This window comes from Micromesistius poutassou (genome assembly GCF_964030765.1).
Source record: "Micromesistius poutassou genome assembly, chromosome: 5".
Classification (NCBI taxonomy): domain Eukaryota; kingdom Metazoa; phylum Chordata; class Actinopteri; order Gadiformes; family Gadidae; genus Micromesistius; species Micromesistius poutassou.
This window is the reverse complement of record NC_140275.1, coordinates 2,346,748-2,364,007: the sequence shown is the minus strand read 5'-3', so window position 1 is coordinate 2,364,007 and position 17,260 is coordinate 2,346,748. Positions and strand designations below refer to the sequence as shown.

The 17,260-nt window shown below is 51.1% G+C and overlaps 1 protein-coding gene across 2 annotated transcripts in view; it reads right to left on the bottom strand.

The window, feature by feature from the left end:
* Nucleotides 1-4,716: 4,716 nt before the first annotated feature.
* scarf2 (scavenger receptor class F, member 2) overlaps nt 4,717-17,260 on the bottom strand; it is a 20,383-nt gene continuing 7,839 nt past the window's right edge. The window contains exons 8-11 of one of the 2 annotated variants that reach the window (XM_084467769.1): nt 16,518-16,629; nt 15,895-15,992; nt 10,998-11,159; nt 4,717-8,640 (exon numbers count right to left, since the gene is read on the bottom strand). In XM_084467769.1, the coding sequence (XP_084323895.1) occupies nt 7,397-8,640; nt 10,998-11,159; nt 15,895-15,992; nt 16,518-16,629 (1,616 nt within the window). In that variant the 3' untranslated portion in view covers nt 4,717-7,396. The remainder of the gene's footprint in view (nt 8,641-10,997; nt 11,160-15,894; nt 15,993-16,517; nt 16,630-17,260) is intronic. The other variant, XM_084467770.1, reaches the window with a different exon arrangement.

Here is a 17,260-nt window from a genome sequence, read left to right as displayed (position 1 = left end):
GGTGGAGGTGTTGGAGGAGGTGGTGGTGGAGGTTATGATGCAGTGAGTGGTGGTGGAGGAGGTGTTGGAGGAGGTGGTGGTGGAGGTTATGATGGAGGAGGACATGGTGGTGGAGGTTATGATGCAGTGGGTGGTGGAGGAGGTGTTGGAGGAGGTGGTGGTGGAGGATATGATGGAGGAGGTGGGGTGGTGGAGGTTATGATGCAGTGGGTGGTGGTGGAGGTGTTGGAGGAGGTGGTGGTGGAGGTGGTGGTGGAGGATATGATGGAGGAGGTGGGGTGGTGGAGGAGGTGGATGATATGATGGAGGAGGTGGAGGAACGTCGATCATCTCACTGCATATGCAGTGACAACCAGGGTGAGCAGTCCCTGCCTGGACCCTCCATTCTCACCCCATCCCTGGGAGACGGGATGAGGCTTTCTCTTAACCCCACAGGCTGGAGGCTCCACATCTGTATCCACATGTTTCTGGGGAGCAGGAGATTCTCACACGGACGGGAAAAAACAAAGTGTGTTTCCTGAACAACAAAGCTGCCCTTGTTGTTGTTGTTGTTGTAGGGCCGGCCGTGTGTGTCACACCGCACGGTTCGGAGGAAATGTGGCGATCAGCGATAAAAACACAACGCTTGTTTTCTCTGGGCTGCGGAGAATGGGGATCAAACTTGTGACCGTTCTTTGCGTCGGCGCCGATTACCGGAGTGTGGTCGTGGCTTTTCTATTCTCTGTCGCTCCACGGTGGGGAGGAAAATAGCTTTTTACCAGGCCTCAGGGGGATCGTAAAAATAAAACCAACAGTCCCACCGACGGTACAAAGACACAGAGTGAATAAAATATACAAATAAAAGGGGGTTTTAAGCCACAGGAAGCGAGTGAAAGACCGGCCGCAAGAATGGGAGGAAACTGGGGGAAAGGATGAAAAAAATGGAGACGGCATCTGCATCGGACTGCTCTCTGCTTTCTATTAGGCTTCCAAATCCTCCGCGCTCTCTCGCTCCACGCAATTATGCTGACACCGGGGGAAAAATCCAGGGCAATTTCAAGTCCCAGACAACTGTATGCTGCACACCCATTCAGCTGAGGAAAAGGAGGACAAGAAAGCAAAAGAACACGTGTGGATGAAGAGAATGAACGTGGCTAAATTATCTTTCTGGCCGCTCAGCACAATTTGTTTTCATTGTTTATAAAAGCGCCGAAACCGGTCTGAGTGAATAGTAATAGTGGGCTGACATGTTTGTCTAAGTAGAAGAATACCCCTGCAACACTCGATACGTCTCCAGTACAGTACATAGAGGTTGAGTCTCTACCTCCTACTGTATATATACTGTAAGCTAAGCCAAACAGCGTTGTACTTAAGTTACGATTCTGGGGGAGGAAAGGGGCCGAACGGAGCATGACGTGTAAAACTAAAAACCTCGGAACAACTTCCATCTCCGGCGAAGCATCCGCGTGACCTGGTTAGTCGGCGTAGCAACCAGCCCCTGTCCGATCGCCTATCCGTCGGGCCGTGTGGTGGACCCTAACCGGGCCTTTCACCAACGACTATTTTAGTTTGGTGCCGTTGCGAAGGAGGCAGCCTTAAATCATAGCCTGAGTAGATGTCATTGAGAATCTATAAACACACGCAACGCTGGCACAGCAGACGCCCCACGTTTTTTTTTTTTTGTTTGGTCTCTCTGGTCGCGCGCTGACCTCAGAGCAGCGGTTTTGGCCTCGCTCAAGCGCCAGCTCCGTTTCCAGTAAATGTCATTTCATAGTTACTGCGTTTCCACCCGGCCTGAGAAACACGGGAGTCTTAACGTGTAAGAAACACTGCAATTAGGCAGCGCCGCTCGCAGACAGCGCGTCGTCAGCGAGGAGGGACCCACACGCGGCTCAAGTATCGCTTGGCCGACCTCCGAGGGAGGAGGAGGCAGGAGGAGGGGGGAGAGGAGGAGGGGGGGAGGAGGGAGGAGGGAGGAGGGAGGAGGGAGGACGGAGGAGGGGGGATGAGGGAGGAGGAGGAGGAGAAGGAGGAGGAGGGCGACTGCAGTTCAGGAACCAACTGACTGCCCTGTTTGTGTCAGATGGTTACAGAGCCGATTGTTTGAATTGTCTATAATTAAAAGCAAAAGTTTGGGCAAGATGCAGAAACCGTCTATCCCATTGTTATTCAACTCCTGCATAATTGAGGCAGAAATAGCCACTTTCGCCTCAAAGGGGTTTCCAAAATAAGCACAGTTTCTCCCTGTTGAAAAATGCCTCTTGCTGAAAAGCATTGTTCAAAATACATTCAAATACATCATTTTTTCATCACGATCCATCAAGATGTCTGCATGCCAAACGCAGTCTAACAAAAACCCATTCTACACTGAGGGCTGATCCAGGACTCAGAAGTGGACCCGGGCCGTGTTCTACGGTCCGGGCAGAATCCATATTTTGAACCCGCCCTTTCAAGTGTAACACAACTCCACTTTCTTTCTGCTTTGCATTGCAGAAAATATTCCTCTTTTTCCTCTCACTCATAAATTTCTTTCTTCCTCTCCTCACCAGAGGGCTGAAATGGCTACCAGATGTTTCTCCAATCTGTGTCAATCGCCATGGCAACGTAGGGTGGAGGAGGAGGAGGAGGACGAGGAGGAGGAGGAGGAGGGGGGGGGGGATAGGTTTTCTAGGTCCAGGCTTTTTTGGCTGACTCATAAGGGGGACGGGAGGGGGCTGAGTCTAAAAGCCCGGTAGTTTCTAGAACCTGGTGCACGACGCCCCCCCCCCCTCCCCTCCCCCCCAGCTCCATGTCATCTTTAGACGGCGGGCCGAAATGTCTCTCCCCTTTCCCGCCATATTAACACCCGGCTCCGCCCCCCCCCCCCCAGGGCTGTCCTGTAACACCCTCCCTTGGTGTAACCTTTGGGCTCGTGCTGATGGATTCACCCCTTCACCCCTTCACCCCACCTCTCAGCGCCGCTGCATCACAACAGGAGCAAACAGTACTGTCCCCACACACACACAGAGGGGCCTGCAGCCCCGATGCACGCGCATCCCATCACTACGTTACTATCAATCACCACTCACAGGGAGGGAGGGAGAGAGAGGGTGAGGGTGACAGAGGGTGCGGGGGAGAGGGAAATAGAAGGGGGGAGAGAGAGACAGAAGGAGAGAGAGAGAGAATGAAGTGTGAGAGAGGGGGAGAGAGGGAGAGAGAGAGAGAATGAAGAGTTAGTGGGGGAGAGAGGAGCAAGAGGGGGAGTGAGAGAGACAGAGGGGGAGACAGAGAGAAAGAGAGAAGGCGGGGGGGGGGGAGAGACAGGGCTAGAGACTGAGCGAGCAAGAGAGGGGGGATAGAGAGAATCATGAAAAGTCAATACACACACATACACGACCAATGAAAACTCCCCATCCCCTGCGATGCACTGCGATGCACTGCGATGCACTGCGATGCACTGCGACGCGGCGACTTGACACGGGACGGCGGGGGCATTCCGGAGCCGCGTGTCGGGGAGGGAGAATCCATAGAACGTGTGGTCGGTTCTCAGGGCAGAACCCTGTCCGCGCGGGCCCCGGGGTCAGGGGTGCACCAGGCCTCTACGTTAACATTGTGTTTGGCATCCTCACTGCATTCTGCTGCTGCAGGCAGTGAAGGGGCGGGGCACGCAGGGACCCCCGGTAGGAAGCACGCTCACCTTTTGGGGGGGGTGCACGTGTTAGATGATGACATCGTCGAGGAGGAGGAGGAGGTGCGCACGGCCGTCTGAATGACCCCTATCGTGAAGGAGCTGATTAATAACTGTGCTTATTAATAAGTGCTGCGCTGGACACTCACTCACTGAGTAACGACCCTCCACCCGCTCCGATCGTCCACCCTGAGATCCTCCCGACGCATCCGTCACCCCCCCCCCCCCCCCCCCCGCCCAAAGAGCACACATAGCCGGCGCGTGATGGCTGCCGTCGCAGCGCCTCGGCACAAGAGTCCCCACTGTCCTCCTCCCTGAAAGGAGCTCTTGTGTTCTGTGTCCCGGGGCGGCCAGACCAGATCCCTGGTCTCCCCCCGGGCGCTTTGATGGGCGGCTGTGACGGACCGCGTTAAATACCTTCACCGTAGGACTCCTCTCTCTCCCCCTCTCTCTCTCTCCCTCTCTCTCTCTCTCTCTCCCTCTCTCTTGCCCCGGCCCTGAGAAACTTCAAGCCCAGAGTAACAGGAAAGGCTCAAATATCAGTCGGCCATGGACTGAAGCTCTACTGGGTCTATGAAGTCACTGAATATACTCTGTCCACACTGTACAGTGAGGACACACTCCTTCTTCACTGTACAGTGAGGATATACTCTGTCCACACTGTACAGAGAGGACACACTCCTTCTTCACTGTACAGTGAGGATATACTCTGTCCACACTGTACAGAGAGGACACACTCCTTCTTCACTGTACAGTGAGGATATACTCTGTCCACACTGTACAGAGAGGACACACTCCTTCTTCACTGTACAGTGAGGATATACTCTGTCCACACTGTACAGAGAGGACACACTCCTTCTTCACTGTACAGTGAGGATATACTCTGTCCACACTGGAGATAGGAACGCTTGCTGCTGAAAACTACAGAACGTTAAACTGGTGACTCCTAAAAAGAGGCATTCAATGATTAGAGCAGATTTTTCATTTGAATTACAGCTACATGTATCGCTTTTTATTTCGAAGAATGTAAATCAATAAACACCAGCTTAAAAAAAACAAACATACACACATGAAAATCAAGGTCGCACACAAAGAAAAACGCCACAGAAATAAAGAATATTACCGTACACTTGTTATGATTTTGCAGCATTTTAAGGCCCTTCTTAACAAATATCCATTCCTGTTGAAACAGGTACGGGCCAGTCAGATATAAAAAAGATATGTTTGAACCAGTTACAATGGCCACTTGATGATCACATAATGAGTGTTAGGGCATTACTTTCACTGTGGTGTTGGAGCAGAACCACACAGACCTGGACTTCTCCTCATGAGACGATGGACAGATTGATACGGTTACAGTTCAGCCCTTAACGCCCTGTGATTCCCCTCTGTGTCATGCAGTTACATGTTACACAAACATAACGTCAACAGAGAACAACCACAGAGCCTAGTAAAGTACCTGCAAGTACTCAGAGCCACAGATCTGCAACATGGAAAAGCGAACAGAAAGTGAAAGTCAGTTTATTGACATACTAATACTACCGATCTTAAAAAAAGACGACGAAAACTAAAGGAACACAAAACAAATGTCATATAAGCACAGCTTAGAAAACATTATGAAAAATAGGAATAAAAAACAATTCAAAAACAAAATAAACACAAATGGAACAAAACACTGGGGAAATGGCGGTACCTATAAAAACATTATGTTGAACACAAGCTGGTGGATTCATATGATCTGAGATATTCAGCATAAGATCCCTGGAGCGATTGTACTGGTTGTCTTGTATTCTAAGCAGGGGCCCCACGGTAAAGAACTGATTGTCTTGTATGCTAGTAACGGGCCCCCAGTAATGAACTGATTGTCTTATGTATGCTGCGCAGGGGCCCCACAGTTTCTGGATTGTTCAACGTTCTGCTGATGTAAATAGCTTATGTTTTCACTTCAACACAGATCCTTATTTAAATAAAGCCCTCCTTCTCTTTAATATTTCATTACACGGTGACATGTTTTCAACAAACACGGCCCAAACATGCTTTTTTCCACCATTTGTTTTTCAGCTTCAGGTTTCCTAGTTGATCTCTGAAGCCACCTGCAACATTCACTCCTTTAAGAAACCCTTCATGCAACTCAAAGCACACGTTTAATCACCACATGTACACAAGTAGATCACTTTCATCTCGTTCCCTAACTCAATGATCTGATCGGTCAAGACATTCTTCCTGCGAGATGAAGGAATGATCCCCATGGTGTTGGGCTGGCCTGTTGTCCTGTCTTACCACAGTGGAAGAGCTCCAGATGGGGGCCTTTAGCATGCGTTTCAAAGACCAGGTAACTAAATGCCCCCTCATTTTCTGACATTTAACAAATGGGCGAATGACAGACATTATAGCGTTCTGGTGGTCCATCCCATCCCATCTAAGACGACCTGGTTCTCTGTGTTGTCTGGAGAAAGTCAAATTCCTCAAAGGGTTATTCTTGGATATCGATATGCTTCTGATGTAATGTAAACCTGTGTAAAGTGCTCTTAATTGTGGCATACCAGGAAGGGCGTAGGATTAATCCACTGTGGGTCCATGCTAACAGTCTAGTGGTTCAAGTGACTGCAGAAAAGGTCAGCATATTCCCCCTCAATTTGGTGCTAGCTTGAGCAATTTTGGTTCACAAAGATACAAATATTTGGTAAAATAAGCTAAAGAATTGTCCAAGGAAGTCGGCCATGTTTGTTATGGATTCCTGAAAAACTTTGGTACAAGCCTCAATGTAGAAACGAAAAGTAAACACAGAGAAGAACTCTCGGAGAAGAGACGACACACCGCTAGCCATGGTAAAGTCATTTTGGCGCTTTGTTTTGTTTAAATAGCGCAATTTGGTCTTCAGCGTAACATTTTATAATTTTAACAAACAGGACTGATTTCTTTTTTTTTTTCAGAACAGATAGTCTCAACTGAAATGAATCTAGAAAGAAGCTTATGCTTGCCTTCAACATTGTTCTGTGCTATACTTTGCGGTCTATTGGATCAACCATATTCCTAATCACCTCATTCAATGTATTTCCAAAATAGTTTAAGTACCTCGGTGGAGTGCATAGATAAAAGCTTAACTGCTGTTTTGTAATAATAGACTATTCAGGTGTTAGGAGAAGTGGTGGAAACATTGCAGAGATGAACAGAGGATGATGTGTGTATCCAACAGATAACTTCAGCTTGTGGAAGTTCTGACAGCTGTGTCCAGCTCGGTCCAGTAAGGCCATAGGTCATGGTGGGAGGTTCATATATTGTACTAATATAAAAGAGAATGTAATAATAATGTTATAGATGCCGTTATGGTACAACTCACCACAAAGACACGATTGGGGCCACGGTGGGAAGATTGCCTTACTTTCTACACTCACTTAAACATTTGGTAATCCTTAGTCGATATGGTCGTCGTATTTCAACCATTATGCTGGTATATTCCCCTCCAACCATTATGATTATATAGTCCACTCCAGCCATTACACTGGTATAGTAAACTCCAACCAGTAGGATGATTAAGTCCACTCCAACTATTAGGCTGGTATAGTCAAATCCAACCAGTAGGCTGGTTTAATCCACTCCAACCAGTAGGCTGGTATAGTCCACTCCAACCAGTAGGCTGGTATAGTCCACTCCAACCAGTAGGCTGGATAAATCCACTACAACCATTGAGTTGGTGCAGTCCTTTAGAAAAAAATATTACAAATCTTGGGTCAACCGTCTGCTAGTAGATCATTTCACAATCTGCGGGGGCATGATGGCAGTCTTTGGTTGGGGGGTCTTCACCTCGGACGTCTCCAGGGTGGACTCCTTGCCCTTCTTCCGAGGCGGCTTCTTCATGGGGGTCTTCTTGGGCGTCGGCTCCGACGTCTGCTCCGCAGCCTTTGAGCCGTTCAAGTCCTGCTTATCCGGGCTCTTAGCTTCGGGGGGCCCCAGGTCGGGGGTGACTGACCGGGGGGCCGTCGGCTTCTGGAGGCTGCTGGAGGTGGGGAGGAGGGGCTTGGTGCCCCCCTGCTGCCCGGCGCCGCTGGACGAGGTGCGCTTGGCCTTCTGCGGTGGCGTGGGCTTCTCGCGGTACGCCTTGGGCGTGGCGCTGAGGCCGTTGGTCTTGGTCAGGCCGGTGCCTTCGTTCCTGTTGATGCTCTGGGTCTTCTCCTTGAGCTGCGCGGCCAGAAGCGTGGCCGCCTCCGAGTTCATGTGGGGGTGGAGGACCTTGGGGCTCCTGGGCGGCTCCTTGGCCGGCTCCTTCTTCTCGGACGAGGAGCCGTGGAAGCCGCTGATCTTCTTGAGGGCGTTCTGCACCACGCCGTTGATGTGCTCCATGTGGGTGGGGCTGCCGGACTCCTCCCCAGACCGGCTCCCCCGCTGGGGCTTGGCTCTGCCCGGGGAGGACACGGCCTCGCTCTCCCTCGGCTCCTGGTTCTTCTGCTGCTGCTCGCGGCTCTTCTCTTTGGCCAGATCCTTCATCTTCTGTCGCTCTTCGCTCTTCGCCGAACCGTCGCTGGAGCTTCTCTTCTTCTCCCTGGGCACCGCGAGGGCCTTCGGCCCTGCCTGTTGCTGAGGCTGCCCCTGCAGCTGAGGCTCCGGCTGGGGAGACCCCGTCGTGTTTCCATGGATCCAGGACACCTTGGGCTTGGTGGAGGGGTCGGGCGGGCGGGGCTTGGGCTTGCCAGGGGAGGGCGGGGGCTTGCCGTTGCGTTTGGCCTCGGGGACAGGAGTGGCGTCCCCGTCCTTAGCCCCGCCTCCGCCGCCGTCGTCCTCCTTGGAGGTCTTGGAGAGACGCGCGATGCGGGCGTACAGCGCGCCCACGGCGGACTCGGAGCCGCTGGTGGAGCCCTCGCTGTCGGAGGACTTGAGCAGGGGCTGCTCGCTGCCCTCGGGCTTGGAGAGGCTGGTCTCCTTCAGGGACGTGTACTCCCCCGCGTCGTCCTGACTGGCAGGGAGCACAGGCTTCTCCTTGCCCTCGTTCACGGATTCTGTGGAAGAACGGCACGGTGAGCCTCATGAGTATAGCCTCATAAACATATCTACACGCAGTCTTAATTACAACAAGACTCCACCATCTCAGTGGATAGGTGGAACATGACGGATAAATAAACGTTTTCAGAATTCAATGATTTCTTGCGTAGTGGATGATTGATGAATTACTCCACACAGCAATGATGCATCGATCTCTGGGTAATCTGGTTTACTGCTGCTGGAGTCGATCTGCTTGGACAGCAAAAGATTTTAGATATAATGGATTATGCCAGTATGTTCGTTCTTCTACTATTTTAAGACATTAATCTCAATGTTTTGTGCTCGCCATGTGGCAAGCCAAATACTCAAGGCAAATATATTTGCCTACGCAGCGTAATCCTTCACCCTGCGATCAAAACAACAAATCAATTTGGTGAAAACTTCAGAAACTGCTGCGTCATTCCCAGACAATGTTTCCCAGGAGCTTCCAGCATGCGTCACAGTTGGGATGTGTTCTGCTGACGTGAGCAAACCGTTTCCTCTCCATGCTAATACACCAGGAGCAGCTAAGGTCGAGCTACGCTACGTTAAGCCAAATGAAAAAGTTTGGAGAGTCAAGAAAAAAGACTTAGATTTATTTTAGTTTTTACTCATTTATTTATTCTACTGTCCGGTACTTTCCACCACATTTCCCATCTGGGAATAATAATGATTAAAAAATACTATTTTTAGATACAAAGGCATTCGTCCCAGACAGAAGATACTGGTAAAGACGGGGAATGGGAATACAGTACCATCTTGTGGTATCTTCCCATGGTTCCCTCCCAGAGGGTTCCATGGTTCCCTACCAGAGGGTTCCATGGTTCCCTTCCAGAGGGTTCCATGGTTCCCTCCCAGAGGGTTCCATGGTTCCCTTCCAGAGGGTTCCATGGTTCCCTCCCAGAGGGTTCCATGGCTACCTTCTAGAAGGGTTCCATGGTTCCCTTCTTGGTTCCATGGTTCCCTCCCAGAGGGTTCCATGGTTCTCTCCAAGAAGGTTCCATGGTTCCCTTCTGGGTTCCATGGTTCCCTTCCAGATGGTTCCATGGTTCCCTCCCAGAGGGTTCCATGGTTCCCTTCCAGATGGTTCCATGGTTCCCTCCCAGAGGGTTCCATGGTTCCCTCACAGAGGGTTCCATGGTTCCCTTCCAGATGGTTCCATGGTTCCCTTCCAGATGGTTCCATGGTTCCCTCCCAGAGGGTTCCATGGTTCCCTCACAGATGGTTCCATGGTTCCCTTCTGGGTTCCATGGTTCCCTTCCAGATGGTTCCATGGTTCCCTCCCAGAGGGTTCCATGGTTCCCTCACAGAGGGTTCCATGGTTCCCTTCCAGATGGTTCCATGGTTCCCTCCCAGAGGGTTCCATGGTTCCCTCACAGAGGGTTCCATGGTTCCCTCCCAGAGGGTTCCATGGTTCCCTTCCAGAGGGTTCCATGGTTCCCTCCCAGAGGGTTCCATGGCTACCTTCTAGAAGGGTTCCATGGTTCCCTTCTTGGTTCCATGGTTCCCTCCCAGAGGGTTCCATGGTTCTCTCCAAGAAGGTTCCATGGTTCCCTTCTGGGTTCCATGGTTCCCTTCCAGATGGTTCCATGGTTCCCTCCCAGAGGGTTCCATGGTTCCCTTCCAGATGGTTCCATGGTTCCCTCCCAGAGGGTTCCATGGTTCCCTCACAGAGGGTTCCATGGTTCCCTTCCAGATGGTTCCATGGTTCCCTTCCAGATGGTTCCATGGTTCCCTCCCAGAGGGTTCCATGGTTCCCTCACAGATGGTTCCATGGTTCCCTTCTGGGTTCCATGGTTCCCTTCCAGATGGTTCCATGGTTCCCTCCCAGAGGGTTCCATGGTTCCCTTCCAGATGGTTCCATGGTTCCCTCCCAGAGGGTTCCATGGTTCCCTCACAGAGGGTTCCATGGTTCCCTTCCAGATGGTTCCATGGTTCCCTCCCAGAGGGTTCCATGGTTCCCTCACAGAGGGTTCCATGGTTCCCTCCCAGAGGGTTCCATGGTTCCCTTCCAGAGGGTTCCATGGTTCCCTTCTTGGTTCCATGGTTCCCTCCCAGAGGGTTCCATGGTTCTCTCCCAGATGGGTTCCATGGCTACCTTCTAGAGGGGTTCCATGGTTCCCTTCCAGAGGGTTCCATGGTTCCCTTCCAGAGGGTTCCATGGCTACCTTCTAGAGGGGTTCCATGGTTCCCTTCCAGAATCCCTTCTGGGTTCCATGGTTCCAAGATGGTTCCATGGTTCCCTTCCAGATGGGTTCCATGGTTCCCTTCTGGGTTCCATGGTTCCCAAAAGGGAATATGGTTCTCCCCGATGGGTTCCCTGCTCAGGTCTCACCTTCATGAGGCACGCAGTACACCGGGCTCTCGTCTCCGCTCCCGAAGGAGGAGAAGGACTCCTGGGAGGACCAGGAGGAGGAGGGCGGCTCCTGGTCCACGCCGGCGGACGGGGGCTCGATGAAGCTGCAGTTGAAGGTGTTCTCTGGGTCGTGGTGGGCTACTGGGTGGAGGAGGGGGTGGTGGAGGAGGGGACAAAAACAACAAGCAGAAAGGCCATAAGGTGAGTGGAGGTTGGGTGAGACCGTGTTACAAGAACAACAAGAACAACTCTGCTCATACTCACACACACACTGCTCACACACTCACAAGCTCACTCTCACAGTCACACTCACACTCACACTGCTCTTATTACATATCTATATATATATGTATAGATATAAATGCTCTGTATCTGGCCATAGATTTTAAAAGTTAATTTGAGACTCTCATTTCGAGCCCATTTACTAAAAATACTTTCTAAAAAAAAACAGAAATACAAAATACTATACAAAATAATATACAAAAATATAACTCTTTAGGTCAGCTCAGAGCTATTCCAACTTCTACTTTTCTGCTCTTCTTTTATATTAATTAACGCCTGTTCCCCGCGGGCTGCTTTTCTGCTGACCACTCGGTCTTAGGACAGCTGTGGTGTGAGGAGGAGGAACGGCCTGGCCTCCCCATCTGGCCCCGTCCACACAGTGCTGCCGTGGTCTGAGCTAGACCGGGCGTGAACCCAGCATGGTTCACCACATCACACACTCCCCCGCACCCCGTCCACACACAGGGCCACGCTGTGTTCTTTAGGGTCGGCGACCGGAAGCCCTGGTGTCCCCGGGGCCTTCCGTCACGGAGAACATCAACGTGTTCCTGTTCACCGATCGTCTCAAGAGCGCTTTTGGAGGATCGTCTGATTGTCGTTTGCTGGACTGCAGTCCGGTGATTAAGAGTGAAGTTGAAGTTCATATACGGGTTATGTGGCAAGATATACACTACACTGCTCACTTCCCTCTTTCGCTTGCATTTTGGGAATTTCCATTTACTTTTAATGAGAAGAATGTTTCAGTTGAATGTTGGCTCTGCTTCTTGGCAAAACCGCACAATTAAAACAAAACAACTCAAACGTTATTGACAGTATAAAAACATAGTGTGTGCTCACCCCAGACACACATACACAACCACGCAAACACACACACACACACACACACACACACACCCCCACACCCTCTCACACACACACACACACACACACACACACACACACACAAACACACACACACACACACACACACACACACACACACACACACACACATACCCCTCTCACACACACACACACACACACACACACACCACACAGACCCACCCACCCACACACACACACACACACACACACACACACACACACACACACACACCACACAGACCCACCCACCCACCCACACACACACACACACACACACACACACACACACACACACACACACACACACACACACACACACACACACACACACACACCCACACACACACACAGACACACACAAATCCAAGCAACGATGGGGAAATGGCGAGCAGCCACCCAGAGCCGGGACCTCAGCATTGCAGCACGGGTCACATGACTCTGTGTTACAGGGCCAGCATGCCTAGGCTGGAACAACTGTCCTTGAATGTCGTTCACTGTGGGCCTTGACTCTGGGCTGGGGGGGTGCGGGGGCAGACAGGCGTGAAGGCGAGACGCCGAGGAGACCACAGCCCCCAGCGCAGGCCGACAGACAACAGGACAGGCCTGACACTCTGCAGCTGCAGACTGAGCTGCTGGTGCACGGCTGTTCAGAAGCACCGCCCCCCCCTGCCCCCCCCCCCCTCCTATAGAGCCACCAAACAGGCCGGCTGGGGGGCTGGCTGGCCTGTATGATTCCCCCTAAAGGAATGACCCCGATGAGGAGGATCTGAGACCGGGGACGGGGCAGTAAAGGGCTGATTCCGTTTAGCGATGCCTCTTCAAGTGTGACCATATGAATAAGGGTTTGTTGATCGTTCGAGTTGCGTATTTCCCTTTGAATGTAAATAATGACTTATCTTAAACATGGACCAGGTCAGGCAGGGGAGGGGGGGGGGGTTGGTGGGGAATGAAACTGTAAACCGTGCCATGTTTACACAGAATAAACAGTCTTATTCTAAGCGGGCTGTGGGTGAGAGTGTGCGCAGTACGCTGCTTGGCCGAGGGGACGCTCACAAAGGAGTGAATGTTGTCTTTTATCTTCCTTCCTCTTTTAGACGTTTTATTTGCGGGCCACATCTGTTGCTGCTGGACCTGGTGGATAAATCACAGTTCTGACACGGGCTCGGGTAAATCTGACCACTTCCTGTATCCAGCCCCTCCGGGCCCCCTCTGGAATGTGTGTGTGTGTGTGTTCAGGAGTGAGTGTGTGTGTGTGTGTGTGTGTGTTCAGGAGTGTGTGTGTGTGTGTGTGTTCAGGAGTGTGTGTGTGTATGTGTTCGGGAGTGTGTGGGTGACTGTGTGTGTGTGTGTGTGTGTGTGTGTGTGTGTGTGTGTGTTCAGGAGTGTGTGTTCAGGAGTGTGTGTGTGTGTGTGTGTGTTCAGGAGTGTGTGTGTGTGTGTGTGTGACTGCGAAGCCCCCAGACAGGGTTAAAGTTACAAAACGCTGGCAGGGCCGGCGTTTTTGTGGGGAGGCGAACGAGGAAAGCAGAGGAAAAAGGGGAGAACACTTTCTAACAGCCTAACCAGGGCTGATGGGAAAGAGAGAGCGGCTCCAGAGCTTCACCGTGGGTCGTCTGTCAGCAACACAAGGGCTTACACTTAGAAAGGCTGCTCGCTTTAGTAACCATGCACATGAATGTGAAAGGTTCGCTGTTTGATGTTTACATAACGGGGACTTCATAAATCCATAGTATGCGAGACAGCTGTGTCATTTAATAGTACACGTTGTTCCTAGAGCTCTAGAGCCTACGGACTTGCGTGCATACTACAAGCGTGAGTATCTCCCTGTTAACAACACTGCCACTTGGTTGACAACCTGGGTGATATTTTCACCAGCGACAGCAAAAGTATTTTCTAATCAAACTAGGGTACAGACACAGGTCTGCTTTGTCAGTTGTTGTCTTTCATCACAGGCCTCATTAGGGCAGCTGTTGGCGGAAATCAACTGGACGGCTGAGGAAACACATGGTGCCCGTGGGCCTGAGGAGGGCCAGGTCATCCTGTATTAGGCGCCACAGAGCAGCAACAGTGATTACAACCCACTGCCTTGTGAGGGGATTGCGTTACCGAGATGCAACACAAACCGAAGGGCAACACTTCGTCATGCGGCTACCGTAGGCCTGCAGCCCGTCGCCGTGACGTTGGAGGATAAGTGGTTATTTTTGTCTTTTTTTTTTTTTCCACACAGAGCCGGCCGCGATATCTGGGACACAGCGACACAATGCCCCAGTGTGGGAGCAGCCTCAAGGCGTCACGCCACTGGAGACACACTGCGGTCCCGTGGCCACAGACGAGAGACACTGGGGGCACGTGGTCACAGACACCACAAGACTTCCTCCAGGGATCAGAATGTCCGCCCAAACACTGCTCATTTTGATAGTACATCACTCACCACCACCACCACCATCACCACCACCACCACCACCACAAACACCACCACCACCATCACCACCACCACCACCACCACAAACACCACCACCACAAACACCACCACCACCACCACCACAAACACCACCACCACAAACACCACCACAAACACCACCACCACTACAAACACCACCACCACCACCACCACCACTTCAAACACCACCACCACAAACACCACCACCACTTCAAACACCACCGCCACAAACACCACCACCACCACCACAAACACCACCACCACAAACACCACCACCACCACCACCACCACAAACACCACTTCAAACACCACCACCACAAACACCACCACCACTTCAAACACCACCACCACAAACACCACCACCACTTCAAACACCACCGCCACAAACACCAACACCAGCACCACCACCACAAACACCACCACCACCACCACCACTTCAAACACCACCGCCACAACAAACACCACCACCACCACAAACACAACCACCACCACTTCAAACACCACCACCACTTCAAACACCACCACCACCACCACAAACACCACCACCACCACCACCACAAACACCACCACCACCAACACCACCACCACCACCACAAACACCCCACTGGTCCCTTCTGAAAACCTTCTTTGAATAGCCCCCACCCATCCCCCACCCATCCCCCACCCTCCCCTCAAGCTCAAGCTCCTCTCGGGCTGAAGAAAAGTCTAGAAAGATGGAGGAGTAGAACAGGGGCTGAAGCTACCGTGAAGGAGTTATAATTCTATTATATATACAAAATATATAATATAATATAATATAACAACACATGGCATTTTAGGGTGCCAAGAATAATGAGGCTCACAAAAAAACCTTCCTTTTGAACTGAAAGTACATACATGCCTGGCAGCCAACATACACTTCGAACCAACTTTTCACCAACTTTAACCCATTTCCAACCCTTTTCCTTTACTAATCAAGCACCACTAGGAAAAACCAACTCTTTACTCCAACTTCAATTATTGTCCTGGATGTCGCCAGCAATGAACGTAAATCACTGACGGCACGTCAAAAGTAAGATATATTTATACTCACATATATATTGTGTGTGTTTGTGTGCATGTGTGTGTGTGTGTGTGTGTGTGTGTGTGTGTGTGTGTTCTCACAGGCTTCTCTCGTAGGTTTACATTAAAGTGAACCGTACCAGACCTCCGTGTTCGGTGTGCTCTCCCAGCTCCCCCCTAGTCCTCCCAAAGCCCAGCCCAGCGGAGCGGGGAGACGGGCCTTAAATAAGCACCCTCTGTGGAACTTACCCACTACTTTAGGCAGCTTCTGTCGCCTCAGTGGAATACGGGGGAGTTTGGTGCTGATTCGGCTGAAACGCCCGCACAGGATCCACTTGGCCTTTTTGCTGTTGGTAGAGATATCTTGGTTAGCGCTGAAAAACGATGACTCCATGGAAAGTCAACCGCACTCCCTCGCGCGCCAGACCCCGCGGCTCTGCGCGCCATTGGCTGAGCTCCGGGGGACGGCAGGTCCAACGAAAGCTGCTTACATTGGACCTGGTGTTCGTCTGTCTGTCACTCTGTCTGTCTGTCTGTCTAGCTATCTGTCTGTCACTCTGTCTGTCTCTCTATCTGTCTGTCTGTATATCTGTCTGTCTCGCTATCACTCTATCTATCTGTGTGTCTGTCTGTCCGTCTATCTATCTGTGTGGCTGTCTGTATATCTGTCTTTCTATCTATCGATAGAAGAACAGACAGACAGATAACAATAAAGGAACCATAACAAAATGTGTTCATTCCTCTTCCAGTACTTTGATCAGAGCGAGTGGATTTATATGCATTATCTGTTTTATGACTGAGGGGAACGCCAGACAAAAAGGACTGCATATCCCACAATGCAGTGCGGTGCTGGGCACCTATCCATCACTCACTTGTGGTCTTTGTGTCGACAGAGACAGCAGCAGCAGAGCAGCGAGAGCAGGATAATGAGCAGGCAGCACACCAAGGTCCCTGCTGCCATCACACCCATCCGCTGGTTGGGCTCTGAGGAGAAACTGCCAGTCAACTTCTGCTTCTCTGTTTCCCTTAGCTTCCTGTCTCTCTCTCTCTCGTAGCTCGCTCTGTCTCTCTCCCTCTCTCTCTCTTAGCTATGTCTGTCTCTCTCTCACGCTCTCTAGTATAACGGCGTTGCATTAACAATTAGCTTAAAGGCGGAATTGTGTAGCTAATTCTAAATATGAGCAAAATTAGGATGAATCCACCGAACATAAATTCACAAAATCATACATAAATATATATTAATAAATAATATAATATATACACAGCAAGCTTATTATGAGACATTTCCCAGAAGCCACACATCCGCTTCATTTTATCATTTAGCTCCATGGGCCATCAATCATCTGATGATTTATTTCACCCGGCCAAATTCAATCGTGATAACACTGAGAATAGGATGGCTGTGATGCATGAGCACGGACGTGTGCTGTGTCCCGGTGTGAGAGCGGGGCGGGGCCACTGGGCCCCTCGTTAGTCAGAGAGGACGTCCGCCCCCCCCCCCACCATGACCTAACGCTGTCAGCCTGAGAGGATGGCTGGCTGGGGGGCTCTGGTGTGGCGGGTCTTGAAGGGGTTTTACTAAGTCAGGGTCACGGCTCGGGGAAGTAAATACATT